General features: G+C 37.6%; 1 protein-coding gene across 1 annotated transcript in view; it reads left to right on the forward strand.

Moving 5' to 3' along the window:
- Positions 1-1,878: 1,878 nt before the first annotated feature.
- wdr11 (WD repeat domain 11) overlaps positions 1,879-25,127 on the forward strand; it is a 188,393-nt gene continuing 165,144 nt past the window's right edge. Inside the window, exons 1-5 of the mRNA XM_052089447.1 lie at positions 1,879-2,071; positions 10,308-10,419; positions 19,233-19,386; positions 19,839-20,012; positions 20,838-21,030. Coding sequence (XP_051945407.1) covers positions 1,974-2,071; positions 10,308-10,419; positions 19,233-19,386; positions 19,839-20,012; positions 20,838-21,030 — 731 coding nt within the window. The 5' untranslated portion in view covers positions 1,879-1,973. The remainder of the gene's footprint in view (positions 2,072-10,307; positions 10,420-19,232; positions 19,387-19,838; positions 20,013-20,837; positions 21,031-25,127) is intronic.

A 25,127-nucleotide genomic window follows, 5' to 3' on the forward strand; every position in this document is an offset into this window, starting at 1 on the left:
AATGTAATTGTAGTGATTGTTCCACATTAACAAATTCACAGAGGATTTATCATTCAAGTGCATCAATTTATCAACATATTTATAAGTTTTGTAAATAAAAACTAGTCACTGAATAATCAGTTTTTCACATTCATTTTGTACAAATTCACAATATATGAAACAAAACAACATTTTAATAGATGACCGATAGCTTGTGACTGCTGCTGTATGTCTGCAGTCTATTAAACATAAAATAATGCAGGATTACTGCTGTAGTGGCATGGTCAGATTAGATTTTCAGTATTTGGGAGTAGCTATTTTTAAAAAAAATTTTTAAAGAAAAACAAAACAAACAAACAAACCATATTTCCTGCCTTATCCACGGTGAAGTCCTCAGAAATAAAAGGTGCTGTATTCTTTTTTGCATTTTATAATGTATTGCCTGACAGGTTTCACTGAAATAGAGTGCAACCATGGCTGCCCCATTTTTTTTAACCTGCCTTGCATCTAGAACTATTTTTAAAAAACTATTTCAATAGGGATTTTTAAAAAATTCTTCAAAATTGAGTTATGAGCTATGAACCAAACCAGCCGAGATGATTCACAACATTAAAACATGCTGCCATTTTTTATGCGATTTGACTTCCGTATTTTGTTTATACTGACAACTTATTCCATGCGTATTGTGAACAGGATGAGTCAATATTGGTGGCAATATAAATACTGACTGTGTGGAGAAAGGAGTCATTTAAAGATAAATGACAAATGCTTCAGATTATATAAATTGCATTTGCAGTTAGGGTTAGTGTCAGGTTAAAGGGATAGTTCACCAAAAATGAAAATTCTCACATCATTTACTCATCTTCATGATATCTCAGATGTGTATTCTTCAGCAGAACATAATTGAAAAAAAAAAAATAGAAAAATATCTCAGCTCAATTGGTCTTTAAAATGCAAGTGGATGGTAATTCAACTTTTGAAGCACCAAAGATCACAGATAGTCAGCATAAACATAATCCATACAAGTCCAGCTGTTAAATTAATGTTTTCTAATGTGACATCATCACTTTTGGTGTGAAAAAGATCAATATGTAAGTACTCTCTCTCTCTCTATATATTTTCTTCAAATGTGTTCTGGTGAAGAAAGAAAGTCATACACACCTGGTCATGAGGGTGAGTAAATAATGAGAGAATTTCCATTTTTGGGTGAACTATCTATTTAAGGGTAGTGGGTAGGTGTTATGTTTCTGTCTGACTCCAAATTAGACAGCCCGATTAATTTCTTCTAGACATGACCTTCTGAACTTGCCTCAGAATTGTGGTTCACATAGTATTTATAATCAACAATTGAAAATTAATTAATTCATTCATTCATTCATTTTTATGAAATTTAAATGACTTGGGGGAGTTGCCCAGGTTTAAGCAAATGTCATTAAGGAAATGTTTAGATTAGAGAAAGGAAAGGAAAATGTTGCTATTCGTAAGGGAATTTTCCAGGGAGGCTGATATGTAAATCAATATTGATTGACCAAACCAATAAAACATTTGCAGAAGGTTTACAATTTATTTTATATGATTATTATGCTTCCATACACAGATGATTTCTCCCTGATATCTTATTCATATCCCCGATATCGCATTCAATCAGAAACAATATATGACCCAAACTTTAAAACTCAATGAATGACAGCAAAAGCTTTATTCTGTTGTTCCAGTGAATAAGCATAAGTGAATACACCTGCATGACTTTTACAAATACTATATAGTTTATTAATGCAATATATAAAACATTAATTCATTAATTAGATAAAACAAAACTGCATGAAATTGTAAACAGTACATCTGTCTGAGAGCGGAACTATAGATGTGAAGGAACATTTTCCAGACTGAACAATAACGCGACGTACCGTAGACACTTCCTCATAACGCAGCTCGGCCATTCATTACATGAAAAAAGAACCAAAATATACCTCCTTTTTGTGTAGTTTTGTCCTATGGCTTCAACCATGATTCCTTACACTGTAAACATTAAACTGGCCGCTCGGACACTGACCGGAACCCTTAATTTACAGAACAAGACAGCAGTGGACTGGTGAGTAGCATTAGCATTAGCCTCTGCAGTCATTGGCTGTCAACACTTACAAGTGCTCTTCTTATTAACACAGTTTGACGCTTATAAACACCATTGTGGGTTCACAGACATGCATTAAAATGTTTCTCAAGTATCACATATTTGAGTAATTCGGCTGTCAAATCAGTCTTCCTTTGATTTTATTAAATGACAGGTTTGTCGCTGTTTATTTACTGCACAATATGTCCGTGTCATTAATATCACTAGATTGTACACATTACTTGTCAGTACTGTTACATCAGTTCATGCAATCATTGGTTGTAAACACTCACAATCCTAAAATAGCCTAAATAACGTTTGACATTTATAACCGCACTGTGCTGCTTTCTCAGACATGTGTTTATATGCGTTGTTATTGTTAAATAATTGAGTAATAAGGCTGTCAGCTTAATTTTCTTTTCATTCTCAGATTTGTAATGCTGTGAATACAGTCAACAAGCCAGTAAAGACAGTGTCAATGATATTAGATGGCACCACTGGTGTCTGAAGTGTATTAGTTTGTCTGTGACAAAGCACCGAGTAATGAGGGTATTTTTAATCATCAGTCGGTGGCTATTAAAATATTGATCTGAGCAGAGTTTCTGTCACACTCCTAGCTAATCATGGCTGCACCCTGCAGTTTGTAAACCACTATGCTGGACAAACGTCTTTGGCTGTTGCGTGTTAGTTTAGAGAAATATTTTAAAATGCATCTTGAAGTGAATTTCTCATTAAAATTGCACTGCCTTACAAAGGCATTCCATGGGTACGTTAATATACAGTTGAAGTCAGAAGTTTACTTAGATTTAATATTTGCAAACTATAGTTTTGGCAAGTCATTTAGGACACCTACTTTGTGCATGACATGAGTGTAAAGTTATGATGTAGAGAAGCAGAGAGCAGCTCAATGCAAATGTCTATAATACAGTACAAGGTGCAAATGAAGAAGCATAAACTGAAGGTGCATTGTACAGAATGAGGTGTAAATATATGTATGTGGCCATAACAGTGCAAGCAGCATCAGGAGGTAGAAGTTATGTGCAAGAAATGTGCAAGGGAATGTGCGAAGAAAAAAAAAAAAAAAAAAAAAATTAATAAAATAAATTGTTAGTAATTGTTAATATACAGGTGAAACTCGAAAAATTAGAATATCGTGCAAAAGTTCATTAATTTCAGTAATTCAACTTAAAAGGTGAAACTAATATATTATATAGACTCATTACAAGCAAAGTAAGATATTTCAAGCCTTTATTTTATATAATTTTGATGATTATGGCTTAAAACCCCAAATTCAGAATCTCAGAAAATTAGAATATTACATGAAATCAATAAAAAAAAAGGATTTTAAATACAGAAATGTCGGCCCTCTGAAAAGTATAATCATGAATATGTACTCAGTACTTGGTTTGGGCCCCTTTTGCATTAATTACTGCCTCAATGCGGCGTGGCATGGATGCTATCAGCCTGTGGCACTGCTGAGGTGTTATGGAAGACCAAGATGCTTCAATAGCGGCCTTCAGCTCTTCTGCATTGTTTGGTCTCATGTCTCTCATCTTTCTCTTAGTAATGCCCCATAGATTCTCTATGGGGTTCAGGTCAGGCGAGTTTGCTGGCCAATCAAGCACAGTAATACCATGGTCATTGAACCAGGTTTTGGTACTTTTGGCAGTGTGGGCATGTGCCAAGTCCTGCTGGAAAATGAAGTCAGCATCTCCATAAAGCTTGTCTGCTGAAGGAAGCATGAAGTGCTCTAAAATGTCCCGGTAGACGGCTGCGTTGACTCTGGACTTAATAAAGCACAGTGGACCAACACCAGCCGATGACATGGCTCCCCAAACCAACACAGACTGTGGAAACTTCACACTGGACTTCAAGCATCTTGGATTGTGTGCCTCTCCATTCTTCCTCCAGACTCTGGGACCTTGGTTTCCAAATGAGATGCAAAATTTGCTCTCATCAGAAAAGGACTTTGGACCACTGAGCAACAGACCGGTTCTTTTTTTCTTTAGCCCAGGTAAGACGTTTGACATTTAAAGCCCATGTCCAGGACCCGTCTGTGTGTGGTGGCTCTTGATGCAGTAACTCCAGCCTCAGTCCACTCCTTGTGAAGCTCCCCCACACATTTGAATGGCCTTTTCCTGACAATCCTCTCCAGGCTACGGTCATCCCTGCTGCTTGTGCACCTTTTTCTTCCACACTTTTCCCTTCCACTTAACTTTCTATTAATGTGCTTTGATACAGCACTTTGAGAACATAAAACTTCTTTTGCAATGACCTTTTGAGGCTTTCCCTCCTTGTGGAGGGTGTCAATGATGGTTTTCTGCACAACTGTCAGGTCAGCAGTCTTCCCCATGATTGTGAATTCAACTGAACCAGACTGAGAGACCATTTAAAGGCTCAGGAACCCTTTGCAGGTGTTTAGCTGATTAGAGTGTGACACTTTGAGCCTACAATACTGAACCTTTTCACAATATTCTAATTTTCTGAGATTCTGAATTTGGGGTTTTCATAAGCTGTAAGCCATAATCATCAAAATTATATCAAATAAAGGCTTGAAATATCTTACTTTGCTTGTAATGAGTCTATATAATATATTAGTTTCACCTTTTAAGTTGAATTACTGAAATTAATGAACTTTTGCACGATATTCTAATTTTTCGAGTTTCACCTGTATATAGGCCCCATTTCCAGCAGCCATAACGCCTTATCCTCGAGTAGTCACGCTAATTTGGTACCAAAATTCACTTGCCATTATATCAAACACAGTTGAAAGCTATTTGGTTCGTTAAATGAAGCTTAACATTGTGTTTTTGTAACATTGAGCTTTTGAGTTGCCACAGTATGCAATAGACTGGCATGTCTTAAGGTCAATATTAGGTCAAAAATGACAAGAAAAGAAACTCTAGAAACTCATCAGTCAATAATTATTTTGAGGAATGAAGGCTATACAATGCTTGAAATTGACAAAAAACTGAAGACGTAATACAAAGGTGTACACTACATTCTTCAGAGACAAATGATAACTGGCTCTAACAAGGAAAGAAAGGGATGTGGAAGACCAGATGTAAATAAATTGATCAATTGTCACACATTATACATACATTTCTGCATATACATGGTGAAATTATTTATTTTTCACATATCCCAGCTAAGCTGGGGTCAGAGTGCAGGGTCAGCCATGATACAGCACCCCTGGAGCAGATAGGTTCAAGGGCCTTGCTCAAGGGCCCAACAGGGGTGTCTTGGTGGTGTTGGGGCTCGAACCCCTGACGTTCTGGTCAGTAACCCAGAGCCTTAACCGCTGAGCCACCACTGCCCTTGTTTAGTAGATGTACAACTAAACAAGAGGATAAGTACATTAGTGTCTCTAGTTTGAGAAATAGACGCCTCACATGTCCTCCGCTGACAGCTTCATTGAATTCTACCCACTCAACACCAGTTTCATGTACAACAGTAAAGAGAAGACTCAGGGGTGCAGGCATTATGGGAAGAATTGCAAAGAAAAAAAACACTTGAAACAGAAAAACAAAAAGAAAAGTTTAGAGTGGGCAAAGAACCACAGACTTTGGAAAACAGATAATTGGAAAAGAGTGTTATGGATCTTAACCCCATTGAGCTTTTGTGGGATCAGATAGACTGTAAGGTGTGTGAGAAGTGCCCGACAAGACGGACACATCTATGGCAAGTGCTACAGGAAGTGTGGGGTGAAACGTCACTTGAGTATCTGGACAAACTGACAGCTAGAATGCCAAGAATCTGCAAAGCTATCATTGCTGCATGAGGAGGATTTTTTTATGAGAACTCTTTAAATTAGTTTAAGAAGTTCTAGGCCTAATTTTTCTTTTTTTTTTTATTGTCATAGTAATATTTCTCGTTATTAATGTCCTGACTATACGTTGTGATCAGCTGAATTTCACTTTGGTGAATAAAAGTATGAATTTCTTTCCATTAGAGCAAAATCAGTACATTATTTCAATCTTTTGGCCGCCATTGTATATATTGTATGTTTGTATATATCCATCCATCCATCTTCTGTGGTTTTTCCTTGGCTACAAATTCCACAGTTGTATTGAAACATTCTGTTACAGTTTATTGTGATAAATGTTGATGTGAAGATGTGAAAAGTCGTATAATTGATGCTGGTGCAGGACAGATGTTTTATTTTTACTTCATCAGCACTTTTCAGAATATTACGGTTGTTTAGACATTTGACATGTTTGAATTGCTAAATAGTGCTTTAAAATTGAAAATTCTTGTGTAGAATTCAAATTCACCACGATTTTGAGGGAAGCCTTATTTAATCGTGCATATGAGCTGCTCTGTGCTATCCTGTCACTGGAGCTTGATGCCATGTTGACAGACATGCACAAATAGAGCAGAGCACAACATCAGGCTTCAATCACCCCCACACACATCCTTGTCTCACATGAGAAACATATTTAGCGCTTATAAAGTGAGATGAAAATCAGAAGGTTGCTGCATCGCCTGACGGAAATTCGTGTTGATGTGGCTGGCCTGAGAATATTAAAATAAGCGTGAATCTTAAAAAAATATACATTTATGTTTACACGTTTTATCGATGACATTGCATCGTTGGTTATTTGATTGATGGATCGTTACACCCAATATATATATATATATATATATATATATATATATATATATATATATATATATATATATATATATACACACAGTGCATCAGAAAAGTATTCACAGCGCTCCAAAATGTATTAAATTCATTATTTTCCTCAAAATTCTACAAACAATACCCCATAATGACAATGTGAAAGAAGTTTGTTTGAAATCTTTGCAAATGTATTAAAAATAAAAACAAAAAAAATCACATGTACATAAGTATTCACAGCCTTAAACCCTAAACAAAACCTCGAGTTTAGCAGTCCAACATAAAATCATTTTACAGTAAAATAGAGCAATTTAAGTAACACTTAAATGTTTTTCTAACAGGAATAACTAAAACTATTGTATTCTGCATTAAATCTCAGTGGGGCAAGGAATATAATTTAAAGGATTTACAGACTGTAACAGTCACACGGTTTACGCCATTTTCTCACTCATACATGGCCGTTAAAAATTAGATGACGCATGGTGTAGAGTTACATTAGCAGCAGTGCAGAAATTACTTTTAACATGGGGTCGATGAGGAAACACTTAGAAAATCAACCCTCTACGATCATGTTGGAGAAAGAATCGTCATCGGCCAGTAAATGTTTGTTTTTACTAGCCAGACTTTTGACGACATGTAAGCATAATGTAACTAAAAAATATATTAAGCAAACTGAGAGAGGGGTCCTCTTCATGTATATTCACACAATATAGTATATTGTAATTAATTTTTTTGATTTTGCTTTATGATTTTAATCACATTTTAGCTTTTTAAAATTGTACAAATTTCACATTCTATCAATTTATATGATGTGAAGAAATCACATTTTTAATAATGAGACAAGCTGTTGTCACTGTTTGAAATTTTGTACACATTTGTAATAAAACAATTAACAAGGTAGGAACCTAATAATGAAAATTTGGGTCACGATTGTGAAATTTGGGTGACAATTAATTGTCAAACAAATAATTGCGATTATGACGATTAATTGCCTGTTTTAGGACTATGATAATTAATTGTCGGTTTTAGATGTTTCACGAATATGTTGATTAATTACCATACAAACTCACTATGTGTGCTTCATGCACACAACAATGTCATTTATGCAAATTTAGCTTGGGTCATATAATAAAATAAGGATATATGATTTCCTTTTCAGGCTTCAAAAACATGAATGACAGTCAAATAAAATTATAAAATTGAAAATAATTTAAATAATATTTTAATTATCAAAATATGTCTAAATAACTAAAATATATCGCTCTTATTTGTCCAATTTACTTTTGATCCATTGGACTTTTTCAATGTTTTGTTTTGCTTCTTTTGTAACCCAGCCAACCTGTATAGCTATTATATTATATTATATTATATTATATTGTGTTGTGTTGTGTTGTGTTGTATTTTGCAATAATAAAATATTTCTGCCTTAAGTCCTTCACTTTCACACATTATTTTAAGGCTTTGTTATTAACTCACAAGCCCTTATTTCTCATGAAGGAAGACTTTGAGATTTTGTTTCTTGTATTTGATAATTTCCACAGAAATAGAGCAGGATATCTCCTCTGTCTCACTGCCTGTTATTAACACTGTGTGAATAAACCCACAATGAGCACGGACATTTAACATTTCATGGCTGTTAAGTGAAACTGGAGTGCTTTGCGTTCACAAAATGAACCCGTTTCTATTTTCGCGGGAGTTTGGCACAAGTCTCTGTAGACGGCGTGCACATCAATGCTCTTGAGCAGTGGTTCATCTTCACACACGCTCAAAAGAGCTGATCTTTTGACGTCAGTGGTGCGGTTCCCCGAGATGCTTTGAGTTCAACTGAATGAGACATCATCCAGCTTCTTAATCAACTGCATTTTATTCAGTAAAGGGGCCTCGGACACTACACAACTCTATCACTGGCGAGTGAAATGTTAATATGTACTTGCCAGTGGCTAATAACAGACGTTTTTTGGTCACATAGTGCAAAATTTACTCGTATATGCGAGTGATTTACTCACAATGTAGAGGGCTGAAAAATCTATTTTAAGTGACAACTACGAACAGAAACCCGTGTTGTAATACTATGTCATGACTTACGCTGCGGCCATCTTGACAAGCGCTCCGGGACGTTTTCGCTTCAAGTGTTTGTTCATGCCGGTTGTACGGCTGTGATAAGCCATTACCAATTTGCAAGTTTTTTTAGCTGCTGCTTGTTCTTCTGGGAATCCATGCTTAAACCAGGCGCTGCCATTTTAATTATTCCATTGCGATGCACCGCCGCATGTTATGCAAATCGACGTATTTCTGTAATCGATGACGTCGATTACGTCGATGAATCGTCCCAGCCCTAATAACTGGTGAAGACTACCTTCTTACCTTTCTGTTCACTTCAATCCATCTTTAACTCACTAAAAACAAACTCCCTCTTATTAATAAAGCTGCACATTGGCAATTTTCTTCACGATAAGAAATGCACAGTGACATTATATTATGATTCATTAAGTCACGAGCATCGTTAAAATCTAGCTGCATTAAGCGTGCATGCTCGAGGGACAAGCGTCCCCACGAAAGAGTGTGCATCAGCCGGGTGCAGTTTCAATCTCTCCCCCTTAGATCAGGACATTTGCACAACTCATAGAAGAGGCACTGACCATACAGAGCAATGCCTGTTTCAGAGTTTGCAGTAATTTACATGATCTGCTTCTGTATTATTTGAACTTTAATAAAGCTATAATGCATTAAATATTACTGCAATTAAGATGTAACACTGGGGTGTTTCCACAACGAGAGTGCTTCTGAATTTACTTATTTACACATACTTTGCGATCTACATCACCTGAAGCTGTTTGGAAAGTTTAGAGTGCATCTGAACTGTGATCTGTGTAATTGTTCCTCTCCTCAGTCAGGCGTGAACTGCAGTGCTGCTCTCGCGCACCATCATTACAGTTTAATGTGATCTCATGTTACGTTAAATGAGATCAAACGAATATTCGACAGTGGAAAATTTTTGTCTGCAAATTTTTAGTTTCAAAAAACTGTTTCAGCGCAATTTGAGTGAAGCGCCCATAGACAGCAGTTATTTTCTGGACTACCAAAAGACTGTTTGTTTGTAAACAGTAACTTATAAAGTAAATATATTTCTGATCAGTACCGCTGCTCCCTATGTGCATATTACGCAGTCTGTGGAGGACAACAACTCACTAGGGGGGCACCGTCTTACCCTAGTGGGGCACCAGAATCTCCACCGGCTGCTCTAACTCTCAGATTATACGCTGTTGAAGGACCAGTTAGCAGTCACGGAACAGACGATCGGCTCGCGCTCCCACCCACCCACACTTAGGACATCAGTTTGGCCAGTGGCTGCCCTGTTTATGATGTTTTTTTAAATGCTTGTTGTAATGTATCATGTACCACATGTAATTGCGTATAATCGCTATTAATCGCAGAAAAAAGTACGATTAATTTTTTAAATGGTTAGGTTAGTTAATGGTTTTATAATGCAGTAGGCCAAAATAATGTCTGTTACATTCGTTTTTCTCTTTAATGTTTCAGTATAAATATATAATTTATATATAATTTCTTTCTTCTCTGTCTCTCTCTCAGGGGATGGCAGGGTCTGATTGCTCAGGGCTGTCACTCCAGTATCCTCATCATTGACCCAAAGACATCTCAGACCATTCAAGTCCTGGAGAGGCACAAAGCAAACGTGGTCAAGGTGAGTTTTAGGGGAGTCTCACTCAGCCAGAACTGACAATCTGCAGATAAGTCTGGTCCACATGACTGCTTATTCTGACTAAGATCGGCTTACAGGAAGAGACCTCCTGACTTCCATGCAAAGTGACCAACCCAAGTTAAATCTGAATAGTTCATACCACAACAATATATTGATAGCAAAAGAGCACAACATTCCGGGACTAAAAATCCCTATAGTTTTCTCCATAGAAAAAATATTTTTTAATAGTGCTGGATATTGATCTGATATTTCTGATTCACAAGCTTTTGATTCCAATTCGATATCGAGTCAGTATAATCTTGTTGTAATGTCCAATTTGCTGACATTATCTCTCAGCTAATGCTGTTAATTATAAATTGATCTTCTAACCTTCTGTGTAAGCCTTCCAAGTACAATTCTAAAATATTAATTTAACAAATTACATTTGAAATTACATTTGAAAAATGTAAAAATTCAGGGTATTAAATGTCTTGAAATTATATTATATTCATATATATATTGTGTATGTATAATTTGTTTTGTTTACATGCATCATTTGTACTATTTACTAGAGGTCGACCGATATTGTTTTTTTTCAGGCCGATGCCGATCTTTTGAAATCCGTGTCGGTCGTTGGCCGATATGTGCTTGTTTTTAACCTCTTATTTGAACCTTTTATTTGAAAGATAAAATGTAACACAAATAATTACTTAAGATAGACAAAATTTCTCAACAAATACATTTATTGAACACTTGACCAATCTGCACTTGTAGACTTAAATTAAAAATGTATAATGTAAAAACATATTGTATAAATAATGTATAACAAATATATTAATTAAACAAAGCAGGTGTTACGAACTGCTCCGAGACATGAAGGTTGAGATCCAAATGCAGCTTTAATTAAGGGGCAATCCAGACACGTAATCCAATATTCAGAGCATCCAAGAGAAGCAAAGGCATAACTAGGGATGGGTATCGTTAAGGTTTTAATGGTATTACTATCTTACCGATACTGCTTATTGATCCGGTACTTTAACGGTATTCTTAACGGTTCTTTTTGTTATATATATATATATATATATATATATATATATATATAAGATAAACGTTATATAGGCACAGTGATTTAATTTTAGGAAGGTCTACTAACATTACTGTTCAGGTGTGGTCTAAAAAGAAATCTAATAAAGTAATCAATTGTAAAATAACACTGCATAGTTTATCATAGATAGATTAATGCTTATTAAAGCAGAAGTTATTCATTCAAGAGCTGTAAGTGATTTTCTCTTTGCCTTTTGTTGTTTGATTCGCAGTAATGGCTCAATCGTCAGCATGTTTATTGGACAGCTTCCCCTTTAAGACCGAGTACAGATCTAATAGGCTCCTGATGCACAATATTTTCTCCCAATTATTTCCATAACTATGTCCATTTAAGACATAAACTGTGTTTAAGTGAATCTCCAAGCCGGTCGTTTTGACATATTTTTGTGTATATTTGATCGTTTAGACGCGCACATGAAACCCAAAGTAGCCTATACTTTGCTTGTCTCTTTGCGGTCTGTTTCGGAGCGTGCGCCGCATTGGGAACGGTATCTCTTGCGCTCTTTTAATTATTAAACGCGTCCTGCAATTTAGCAACAGTAGCATTTTACAACAATCACCGATCGTGCTGATTCTGACGTTAAGTTTCAGTTTTAGGGAGAAATGTCAGTGCACCGCTGTGAAGGGAAAGAAGTTGTGCTAGACAGAATGCGGCTTATGTATAAATATTATTTTTATAATCTTTGGAAGGCGAAATCTAAAATAAAATCCGACTAATATCACAGATCTAAACCAGGCTATGTTTGAATGTTTAGTTCTGTCCTCCGTCGTCACTCATTATGCAGGGCATCATGTTGTGCTCGCTGTGGCACCGTGTGAGCGAGATCTCTCTCTCTCTCTCTCTCTCTCTCTCTCTGACTGCGAATAGCTAAATTGCATCACAGACAAATGGTTTCATATTATTATACATAGAAATGGCTGGCGAGATAAAATAACTTTCTCTTTATAGCAATAATAAATGTATTTTCTTAATTTCTCCAGTACCGACAGCAGAACCGATAACGTCCGAGCTTACCAAAGCCAGTCCTTCAATAGCCTATAGTGCGTTGGTATCTTTTTTTATTACTTATTTCTCTGCATTGAGAGACAACCCTCTCAAATATAAGACACACAAACAGAACAAATAAAAGTCTCAGATTCACTGCCTGTAATTGCAAAAGTCTTGCTTACTTATTGTGACATGATAGCAACCCTTCTGCTGTGATAATGCAACTTCAACTACGCTATCAAAAACTGTGAACTGTATGTCAATGATTGACTTATGATCAATAATATGGTAGGAAACAATACATTGTATTCTAAAGCCGCTTTTTGTATTGTCTTATCAATGATTAACTCTTCTGCCACAAGAATGTAATGCATTTTAATTATCTGAATATTTTTTCTTTTATTTTATATATATATATATATATATATATATATATATATATATATACACTCACCTAAAGGATTATTAGGAACACCTGTTCAATTTCTCATTAATGCAATTATCTAATCAACCAATCACATGGCAGTTGCTTCAATGCATTTAGGGGTGTGGTCCTGGTCAAGACAATCTCCTGAACTCCAAACTGAATGTCAGAATGGGAAAGAAAGGTGATTTAAGCAATTTTGAGCGTGGCATGGTTGTTGGTGCCAGACGGGCCGGTCTGAGTATTTCACAATCTGCTCAGTTACTGGGATTTTCACGCACAACCATTTCTAGGGTTTGAAAAGGGAAAAACATCCAATATGCGGCAGTCCTGTGGGTGAAAATGCCTTGTTGATGCTAGAGGTCAGAGGAGAATGGGCCGACTGATTCAAGCTGATAGAAGAGCAACTTTGCCTGAAATAACCACTCATTACAACCGAGGTATGCAGCAAAGCATTTGTGAAGCCACAACACGCACAACCTTGAGGCGGATGGGCTACAACAGCAGAAGACCCCACCGGGTACCACTCATCTCCAATACAAATAGGAAAAAGAGGCTACAATTTGTAAGAGCTCACCAAAATTGGACAGTTGAAGACTGGAAAAATGTTGCCTGGTCTGATGAGTCTCGATTTCTGTTGAGACATTCAGATGGTAGAGTCAGAATTTGGCGTAAACAGAATGAGAACATGGATCCATCATGCCTTGTTACCAGTGTGCAGGCTGGTGGTGGTGGTGTAATGGTGTGGGGGATGTTTTCTTGGCACACTTTAGGCCCCTTAGTGCCAATTGGGCATCGTTTAAATGCCACGACCTACCTGAGCATTGTTTCTGACCATGTCCATCCCTTTATGGCCACCATGTACCCATCCTCTGATGGCTACTTCCAGCAGGATAATGCACCATGTCACAAAGCTCGAATCATTTCAAATTGGTTTCTTGAACATGACAATGAGTTCACTGTACTAAAATGGCCCCCACAGTCACCAGATCTCAACCCAATAGAGCATCTTTGGGATGTGGTGGAACGGGAGCTTCGTGCCCTGGATGTGCATCCCACAAATCTCCATCAACTGCAAGATGCTATCCTATCAATATGGGCCAACATTTCTAAAGAATGCTTTCAGCACCTTGTTGAATCAATGCCACGTAGAATTAAGGCAGTTCTGAAGGCGAAAGGGGTCAAACACAGTATTAGTATGGTGTTCCTAATAATCCTTTAGGTGAGTGTATATATATATATATATATATATATATATATATATATTGTTAAATATTTAAAGATAAATATGTATAATTATTTTTTCATTATATATTGAATTATTTTTATACGAGGGGCTTTCTCAGCAAATATTTGTAAATGCGATTAATCACGATTGATTAATCGGGACACCATGACATTTTTATCCATTGACAGCCCTAATTTTAAGGCCTCCCTTCAAACTCAGTGCCTCTTGACATCATGGGAAAATCAAAAGAAATCAGCCAAGACCTCAGAAAAAAAAATTGTGAACCTCCATTAGTCTGGTTCATCCTTGGGAGCAATTTCCAAACACATTAAGGTACCACCTTCATCTGTACAAACAATTGTACGCAAGTATAAACACAATGGGACCACACAGCCATCATACCACTCAGGAATGAGATGCATTCTGTCTCCTAGAGATGAATGTATTTCTGGGCGAAAAGTGCAAATCAATCCCAGAACAAGAGCAAAGGACCTTCTGAAGATGCTGGAAGAAACAGGTAGACAAGTATCTATGTCTACAGTAAAATGAGTCCTATATCGAGATAACCTGAAAGGCTGCTCAGCAAGGAAGAAGCCACTGCTCTAAAACCTCCATAAAAAAGCCAGACTACAGTTTGCATGTGCACATGGGGACAAAGATATTACTTTTTGGAGAAATATCCTCTGGTCTGATGAAACAAAAATTTTACTTTTTGGCCATAATGACCATTGTTCTGTTTGGAGGAAAAAGGGTGAGGCTTGCAAGCCAAATAATACCTTCCCAACCATGAAGCATGGGGGTGTAACATTTACCTTGTCTCGTTTTGCCCTTACCTCTTCTTTGCCCATTTTGTCCCTTTTTGTCTTCCGTAAGTTTTACTTTTGTCCCTTGTTTAGCTCCACAGTCCCCTTGTTAGCGTTCATGTTCTCTGTTATTAGTTTCACCTGCACCCGCCCCCTCTGGCTCTCGCACTCGCTCACAATCACCAGAGTATTAGTTTCACCCGCACTCGTTCCAATCACTAGATTATTAGTCTCACCTGCACTGTTCGTTTTCCCCTATATATACGCTGCCCTTTCGCTTCACTCTGGTTGGTTATTGTTTAGTTACCCCTTCGCTTTGCCAGCTCTAGTATTTCGCTAGCTTCCCCTGTTTGTACTACTCGCTGGTTTCGTCTCTGTGTATACTGATTTCCCGGCTTCGACCTAACGCTCCCCTTGACTACGCTTCATTGGATTTGCCCCGTTGTTGTTTACTGATTTCCCGGCTTCGGCCTTACGCTCCCCTTGACCATGCTTCTCTGGATTCGCCCTTTGTACTTTTGCCTGCTTTCTCAATAAAGCTGTTTATTCTACATTGTGACTAACTCGTCTTGTGTGTGCGTGACAGGGGGTGGCAGCATCATATTGTGGTTGTGCTTTGCTGAAGGAGGGACTGGTGCACTTCTCATAATAGATGACATCATGAGGACGGAAAATTATGTGTATATATTGAGACAAAATCTCAAGACGTCAGCCATGAAGCTCTGTCACAAATTGTTCTTCCAAATGGACAATGACCCCAAGCACACCTCAAAAGTTGTGGCAAAATGGCTTAAGGACAACAAAGTCAAGGTATTGGAGTGGCTATCAGAAAGCCCTGACAGACCCCCGATAGACAATTTGTGGGCAGAACTGAAAAAGCGTGTGCGAGCAAGGAGGCCTACAAACCTGACTGGTTACACCAGTTCTGTCTGGAGGAATGGGGCAAAATTCCAGCAACTTATTGCGAGAAGCTTGTGGAAGGCTACCCAAAAAGTTTGATCCAAGTTAAACAATATAAAGGCAATACTACCAAAGTGTAAGTAAACGTCTTTCCCATTGGGAATGTGATGAAAGAAATAAAAGCAGAACTAAATCAGGCTCTCTACTATTATCCTGACATTTCACATTCTTTAAATAGTGATCCTAACTGACCTAAGCCAATGCTTTCTACAATTACATTTCAGAACTTGTGAAAAACTGAGTTTAAATGTATTTGGCTAAGGTATTTGAGATTCACATGTGTTGTTTATAAAAAAAAATATAAAAAATGTGTTTAGCCAGAAATATCTACTTTAAGATGTGTTCACATTGCCAGCGACACCGCGACACAATCCCATTAATTTTCAATGAGAGCACAGCGACTTCTGGCGACACAAGCTTTCACGACCGTTGGTGACCAGATGTGGGCATGTCCAGTGACGCGACAAAGTTGAGACAAGTTTAACTTTATTTAAATAAATAGCAACTTATGGCAGCGACAGCCAATACGAGAGAATTCTCTCTCTCTCAGCTCCTGCAGTAATGGAAAGATCAGGGGACCCACCCTCTGCAGCAGCTCATCAACCTGGGTCCTGTCAAGCCTGAAGTACTACTGGTACTGGACTTTATCCAGGCGCAGCTCCTGCACCAGCTGGTGGTACTCACCGTGCTGACTCTGAGATTGAATGTTTTTGTGGAACAAGACAGACCGGCGTTTGCTTTTTCGCCGCAGATAAACAGCCGCTATGGCAAAGAGCACACCTTGTTTCTCGTTCATCTCTGCTATAAAGCATTTAATGTACTGAGTCCATTTATATTTAGTCTTTTCCCTCCAAAATGTTTGTTTTTAGCGGCAAGGAAACTGATTCGCTGTCAACAGCAATGGAATGGCATCTGTGAATGTCATTTATAAACGTTACTAGGTAACCAGTCTAACTGCCAACCTAACTACTAGCGTCTAACTGCCAGCCACTGGCGACCTGCAGCAACAAATTCGCTGGCAGTGTGAACGCAGCTTAAGGATAGCCGTCAATGGAGAAAGATGCTTTTTGTCCCCAGTGAGCTGTAGTTACGGCATCTCACTGCCAGGTAGCCACCTGGCCGATGCTAATTAGCCAAATACCCCTTGTATTGCGTAGACTTAGGGTTAGTGATTTGAACAAACCCCCATCACTAGGTATTAAGCATTGTAGTGGGAATTCACCTGTAAAATGAGTCCGGCCACTCCACTGGAAAAGATTAAGCAAAGAAAATCTTTATTCATGTGCCCGGGTAGCCCTCATACTACCAAAGTATACCTCAGAGTGCTACAAAGGTTAGTTCCAAAATACAGAATATTTATCCAACACAATTATACATATACATTTTTCAGAAGACAAAGAATCAACTAAATGATTGGCTAAATATAAAAAGTAATTACCATCTTTCTTTACCTTAAAAGGACAAGCTCTATTCTTCATCCACACTAGTCTTCCTCTGCACATTCCATAATAATAAAATGTGTTTCACTCTTCTGCTGTGTCCTCTGATAAAACTGTTCTCTGCCTCACTTTTCCTCTCTGACCTTTCCAGAGATGGCCATACCATCGGTCTGTGAAACTTCAGTCAGCTTGGCTACAAAAAGAGAAACTAATAAACTAATGCATTTGAACATGTTAATTTACAGGAAGCAATTTACAGTTAATAAGAAATAATAGAAAAGAAACAGAGCATAATGAGGATTAATAACAATTATATGTCCACATTATGCAACTCATCATGCACTGTGTGGTGAAGACTTTAAATTAATATATTTTCCCCCATTGTGAAGTCACAGAGCCACACCAGTTAAATTTGCCAAGGAAAGGTACGATTATTTATTCTGTTAGTTATCAGTCATAGGAGAGTGAGTGATTATTTTAATTTTAATTATGATTTTATGCGATGGTCTTTGTTGTCTTTACAATATTTCTCTTTTTCTTCCTCATTTTTCTCTAAAGAGCAGTCTTTTATCTTTCTCTGGAGCAGTTACATTTGCAGGATGTATTTAAGCATATCATAGCAGTTTAAAATAACTTCCCCTCCCCTTATAATGTAAAAGACACATCAACACATGCAACTTCAACTCATATAAGGAAAGCTTACACTTACAACCTTGACGGCTTACATATGCAACCTATATAAAGCTTACATATGCAACCTTGACTTACACTAGGCTTTAGACATGCCGTGACTTACGCAACATAACATAAAGACACAAGTTTGATTATGTAATACAAATGATCACTAATGCTACTGAATTAAATACTACTACTAAATGACTGTGAATTCTAATGATTACTAATACTAATCAACATGAACATTTTAGTCTACAGTGGAAACCCATTCATTTTCTAAACTATCGAACTTAGAATTTCCACCTGCAGATGATACCACACGAGAGATAATATTCCTGCATTAAAAATGTCTCAGACTAGAGTGGGAAACATGAACCCATTTTTATTAGGAACCGGCTCCATTAAAAAAAAAAACATATGATTTACGGTTCCTGAATGCGTTTTTTTTTTCTGACAATGTGGACCAAATAAAAATACTCTGACATTGGTTCATGCTGCACTTTTCAGAGGCAACGCTGCCCCGGTACTGGATCTACACGGTGAAACACACATCGCGACTAGTGCCATCAAATAAAAAAAAAATATTTTGGACTCTTATGAGCCTGTTCTTTTTAGTAAATCAAAAATACTTCTGTCAGAGCAGTACTAGCAGTTATGACTTCCCGCATGTCTAGCTCGAAACTGGTTATTGTGTTACAGTATGTAATGTTGTCCTTAAGACTCCTGAGACTTCAATTCGGCAGTGCAGTTAGGCCTACATATTATGACTTTTGTTCTAATCAGTAGAATGTTATTAAAAATAATAATAAATGAAGTATGTTAGCATAATTTGTATTTAATATATAGTTACAGTAGGATCAATTACTGGGTTGCATTTATGCTTCTTCAAAGTCATTAAAAGTGTGTGATGTCTTTTGCAAGAAAGAATTGCAAAAAATAAATAATGAAATTAGAACTGGAATCAAACCATTACATACAATTCCAGTGCACAGCTCAGACCTACCTAGAGATCAGAATATCATGATCGTCTACTTGGGTGTAAGCTCTTTTGACCAGGAGCAACCATATAGCAATGCCCTGGCAACCCTAGTATGGTGGCGATACGTTTTGCATGGGCATACACAACACATTCTTTTCACAAAATGTAAAACTCTAAATAAATAAAGTTTTATTGTCCTGCTTTTTCCTCCTCTAGGTGAAATGGTCCAGAGAGAACTACCACCACAGTCTCAGTTCACCTTACTCTCTGCGTCTGGCATCTGCAGACGCGGCAGGGAAGATCATTGTGTGGGATGTGGTGAGCGGTATGGCCCACTGTGAGATTCAGGAGCACTCCAAACCCATTCAGGGTAAGAACCATTCCTGCTTTTACAGTCTTAGTGCTAACTGAATGGAGAACTAAGAAAAGGAAAAGACATGAATTTTATTCTTGTATCATGATTTGACATTAAAACCAGGTCCTTTTTTTTAAGATTTGTTATGTTAGGTTGTGTTAAGAAATTCTATAAAAATGTTGTTATTATTTACTCACCCTCTTGTCATTCCAAACCATGATATTATTATTATTATTTTCCTGTGGAACACAAAAGGAGAAATTTTGAAGTATCCTAACAAAGATCTTTTCTATACAACAACAGCTCATAGTGACCACGTCTGTTAGGATTAAAAAAAATATTATTAATAATTATTAACTTTATCTTTGTATCACTGGTTGTCTGCTACAACAATCATGCCTTTTGTGAGCTAGTTCTTTTTAATGAATCACCCTTTGAATGAATCTCACATGTAAATGTTGTATTAGATATGGACTGGCTGTGGGCTCAGGATGCTTCACGAGATCTTCTGCTGGCTATACATCCTCCCAACTACATTGTTCTATGGAACGGAGACACAGGCACCAAGCTGTGGAAGAAGAGCTATGCTGAGAATATCCTGTCCTTCTCCTTTGACCCTTTTGAGGCCTCCAATCTGGCATGTGTGTATTAATTTGCAATATTTTCATACTAGAAATGCACAGATACTAGTGCTGTAATGCCAGCATTGGCAACTGAGGTTCGAATCATGAAAAGATTGTTCCTTTTGAATAATGTATTTTTTATAATAATAATTATTATAATAATAATTATAAATATAGCTGCAAGCAGCGATTCCGTGGTCAAGCCAATTATCAGCACCATGAGCAGCAAAATAACCTTTGTGACATATTTTTGGTTAGAGTCTGTTGAACAATGTATGAGGAGTTAGAAAAAGTAACCTTTCAATCATAAAAAACATATATTTTTTAAATGAATAAAAATAGCTAATTCTTAGAATTTTTGTCCAGTATGTGGCGCTGTTCTAAAACTGCTCTGGTAGTATCTGGGCATGATGGTTATCATGCAGGAAAGCATTCAAGAGTTTCTAAGCCAAAATAGCAATTCTTCTCTCCTGACCAGTAGGGGGCAGTTTGCCAAAATATTGCAGGTAAATTTAGGGTCTAATGGTGATGACGTTTTTTATCAATCCCTCATAGCGTTGCGGAGATACAGTCGCAAGTTAAATTTTGCGTGTACTTTGTCGTTTTCCTTGAAACGCCATTCGAAATGTATGATTATCAAAATTCTGTGAATACATTTTTGTTGTGAGTGAATCTAGATGATGCAGGCCAGTTTTCTTGCAAATCGGACAAACTGTCTAGAAGTTCAAAAAAGTATATATGTGTATATATATGAAGTATTCTTATGAACCATGAATACTTTGGCCTTTCACTAAACTAATTCTCCAATTTCTTCTATTTGCTTCTACCCATCTTTTGCCATAGTGCTGACCAGTGAAGGTATAGTGTTCATCACAGATTTTTCTCACTCTAAACCACCTGGCAGTGGAGGTAAAAAGGTTTACATCGCCAGTCCTCACTCAAGCCCTGCCCACAGCAAACCTGCCGCTGTCCAACCCACCGGCGCCAAGAAAGCCCTGAATAAGGTCAAAGTGCTCATCACCAATGAGAAGCCCACGTAAGTTGTATATCAAATAAAATGTCCAAAATAAGTGTTTATTTTTTATTTATCTTGACCTGGGTAACTGAAATGTGCACCACCCAAGGAACATAAAGAGACCAAGACAACAACTTTAGGTGGTGCTGTCCTAGGTAACCTATCATCTGCAATATGTCTACCAAGTTTTGTTACAATATGACAAAGCGTTCAAAATACCCATCAGTTTAATTTAAAATTCAAAATGACAGACAGGCAAAGTGGCCGATGGCAAAATCTGTATCATTGGATTCTTTATGACCCAAGGAATCCATACACACCAATGATTTTTGGGAAACTGGTTCAAAAATTGAAGACAAAAATATTTATTTTAGATTTATTGAACTGTAGGTGGCACTGTCAACAAACTTGACAAGTACCCTCGGATCATGGACCAAATGGCTCATACAACTTTTTGTTTCTATAGGCCAAAACGTTGCTGAGCTACAGCTTCATTTCCTGTTTTAGGTTGACATTGTTAACTTTGCGTTGCCATAAATTTTCAACAATGGTAAAAAATTCTTTAAATTTAAAGCAAAATTATTTTGTGATGGCTCTGTATTACGGAGCCCCCGAAGTGACCTGTGCAAAAAAAAAAATCTAAGAGACTTTCCGTGCGCACGAGAAACTTTCGCGTGCGCACGAGATACTTTCGCGTGCGCACGAGAAACTATCGCGTGCGCACGAGATACTTTCGCGTGAGCACGAGATACTTTCGCGTGCGCACGAGATACTAACGCGTGCGCACGAGAAACTATCGCGTGCGCACGAGAAACGTTTCTCGTGCGCACGCGAAAGTCTCTTAGATTTTTTTTTTTGCACAGGTCACTTCGGGGGCTCCGTACTACTATATAGTTTGGCCTAGAGACCCCAATTTGTTCTGAGGACTATTCATTACCACCCCTGTAAGTGTGCCAAATTTCATTTTCCTACTTAAGGTTAATAGGTTACTGCTGCTATAGATTACCATTGAAGAGGAATTATAATTATACAAAGAAAACAAACCCATACAATTGGTGCCTTGCATCTCCGGTGCTCGACTCCTGAAAACACTGTAGTCGGAGTCTTTCTTTGTAAAGATAAATCTCTAGTTTTAGCTCTGTCTTGAAGCATTTTTGTTTATAAGCGGGGGTGGACTAGAACTACAAACCAGTCCAGGGCCTTTGTCCCCTAATATCTGCCTATCTGTCTGTTTGACGGTCTGTCGATCTGGCCATTCCATTCTTCTTATCATCTGTCTGATTGTCCTTTCTCTCTGTATGTGTTGTTTTGGAGTGTGATGTCAGTGGGAGTTTTTCGTCTGGTTTTGTTGTCTATTGATCGTGTCTCTTCCTGTCTATTTGAGTGATGGGTGGTGTTCGTGAAGCCCCTCTGCTCACACCCTGTCTCTTCTCTTCTTCTTTCTTATTAGCAGTCGGGTTTCCCCTGCCCACATCCCATCACCCCCTGCTCTCCACAATGCACTCTGATTGATTGTGCTCATTCCCACAGTTCCCTTCCATCCTCTAAACATAAAGAATGACTCTGTCAGATCTCATTAGATCAATATTAGTGCTGCAGCACTTAAATGACATAAAAGTAACGAACATAACTGCAATCTGGGTTTAAAGGGGTTGTAGTCTGCATTTTTTTTAACACTTCAACTTGTAATATTAATAAACCAATAGGCCTCAAATGGGCATGCATTGCAGGGATTTTTTGATGGGTGTAACATTCTGTCTACACTGGAAGCGTCCATTGTGGCACATCTTACATGGTCATCATGTCTAGTTCCATTTTGCACAGCACACACTGGCGTTACTACACAAATTAAATGGTATAGAGCGTTTGTGTTGATGCGTACATTGTAGACAGCCTCAAGCCATTGCGGCACGTCACGTCAACGGATGCGCCGTGTAGACATGGTGTTATTAATAAAGCAAAAGGCCACAAATGGCTATGCATTGCAGTGATTTTGCGATGGATAAGGGCCGTTTTTAAGCACAACGCAAAGCAGAAACTCTTACAACAGCAATACGATAAAAGACGCCCTCTTTTTAATAAGCAGTTTTGTGTATTATTAAAAGAATAGTTCACCAAATTGTTTTTTATTTCTTTCATCATTTACTCACCCTTGTGCCATCTCAAACTCAAATTGCTAGGTAATACATACGACTCCAGTGGTTTAATCCATGTTTTCTCAGGCGATACAATCAGTTTTGGGTAAGAAACAGACCAAAATATGATTCATTTTTCTCTTTAAATCTTGCCATATGCAGTCTCCTTGGCAGATTTTTAAGTTCTATTACACTTTATCATTCTTGACACATGCACAGGACATGTGATTTTGGTCTATTTCTCAACCAAAACTGATCCTATCACTTAAGAATACATGGATTCAACCACATGACTCATTTTAATTACCTTTATACTGGCTTTATGTACTTTTTGGAGCTTGATTTGTATAGATATATTCACTTCATATCTCCATCAAAATATATTTGTTGTGTTCCACAGAAGAAAGAAAGTCATATGAGTTTAAAATGGCATAAGGGTGAGTACATGATGAGAGAATTATAATCTTTGGGTGAACTATTCCTTTAATGTTGAGAACCAAAAGTAGTTACTGTATATACCAACTCACATATCTATTCTATTCCGTCCTTCTTACCTCACCGTGAGTGAGTGGGTCAAGTTGCTGAACACCCAATAGGTGTTGTTAAAGGGATAGTTCTCCCAGAAAATACAATTATCCCATAATTTACTCACCCTCAAGCCATCCTAGGTGTATTTGACTTTCTTCTTTCAGCCAAACACAATCAGAGTTATATTAAAAAATATTCTGGCTCTTCCAAGCTTTATAATGGGAGTGAATGGTACTTTAGATTTTGAACCACAAACAAGCACATCTATCTGTCAAAAAGTAATCCATATGGCTCCATGGGGTTAATTAAGGCCTCTGAAGTGAAGCGATGCATTTTTGTAAGAAAAATATCCATATTTATAAACTATAACGACTGGCTTCAGGTAACGGCCGTCCACGCATTCACAAGAGAGTCGAGTTCCGGCATATGATGTACAGGTAGGTGTAGCGTAAGCTCAGGTGAGAAGTGACGAACGTGGAAGCGCATGGGATAGAGCAAAAAAAAAAATATGCTAGTCACGAATTAGAAGACAACAGCGAGGATTTTTAAAGAAAAATGTCAGATTTTGAACTAAGAGAAGAGGAGATTGAGTTTTTTGCCCAGAGTTTGAACCTATTTGTTTGAACCAGAGTACACCAACCAGGAACTCCGGGAGATGGAGGTGGCTGCAGCAGCAGCACAAACAAAATAATCTGGTAGACCGAGTGTACGGGAGACGTGGTGGTGCTCATGCAGGAAATGTGAGGTAATTCCAATAGAGGCTGAGAGTGTTTGCCATGAATGGACGATTGGAATGACTGGATAGATGCACCAATGCACCATTTTAAGACTAATACAAATCTACAAATCTACTCACTTGTTTTAGCCATTTTCCTTTGCTTTAAACAAGCGCACTTCCTCGTTCATCACTTCTCATCAGAACTCGACTCTCTCATGAATGTGCTGTTACCAGAAGCCAGTGATTACAGTTTAGAAAGTAATAAATATGAATATTTTTCTTACAAAAATGCCTCGCTTTGCTTCAGAAGGCCTTTATTATCCCCCTAGAGCCATATGGATTACTTTTTTGATGGATGGACCTAAGGTAGCATTCACTCCCATTATAAAGCTTGGAAGATTTTTTTTAATATAACTCTGATTGCGTTTGGCTTAAAGATGAAAGTCATATATACCTAGGATGGCTTGAGGGTGAGTAAATTATGGGATAATTTTAATTTTTGGGTGAACTAACCCTTTAAATGTAGGTGGTCATGTGTTAGATATCTACTGTCAGAAATCCAATGATTGCAGAACAATCTTTTAAGACAAGGGCTTAGCGCACTTGGGGAGTGCCTGAAGGAATGGTCTAGGAAGCCAGCATGCAATGCTCTAAAAAGAAGAGAAGAGCTCTTATTAAATTGCGACTCTCCTCACTCCTGTTGTGAGCCTGGCTAAAGGACGGCCTTTAGAAGAGTC

Source organism: Xyrauchen texanus, chromosome 24 (assembly GCF_025860055.1).
Source record: "Xyrauchen texanus isolate HMW12.3.18 chromosome 24, RBS_HiC_50CHRs, whole genome shotgun sequence".
Taxonomy (NCBI): Eukaryota; Metazoa; Chordata; class Actinopteri; order Cypriniformes; family Catostomidae; genus Xyrauchen; species Xyrauchen texanus.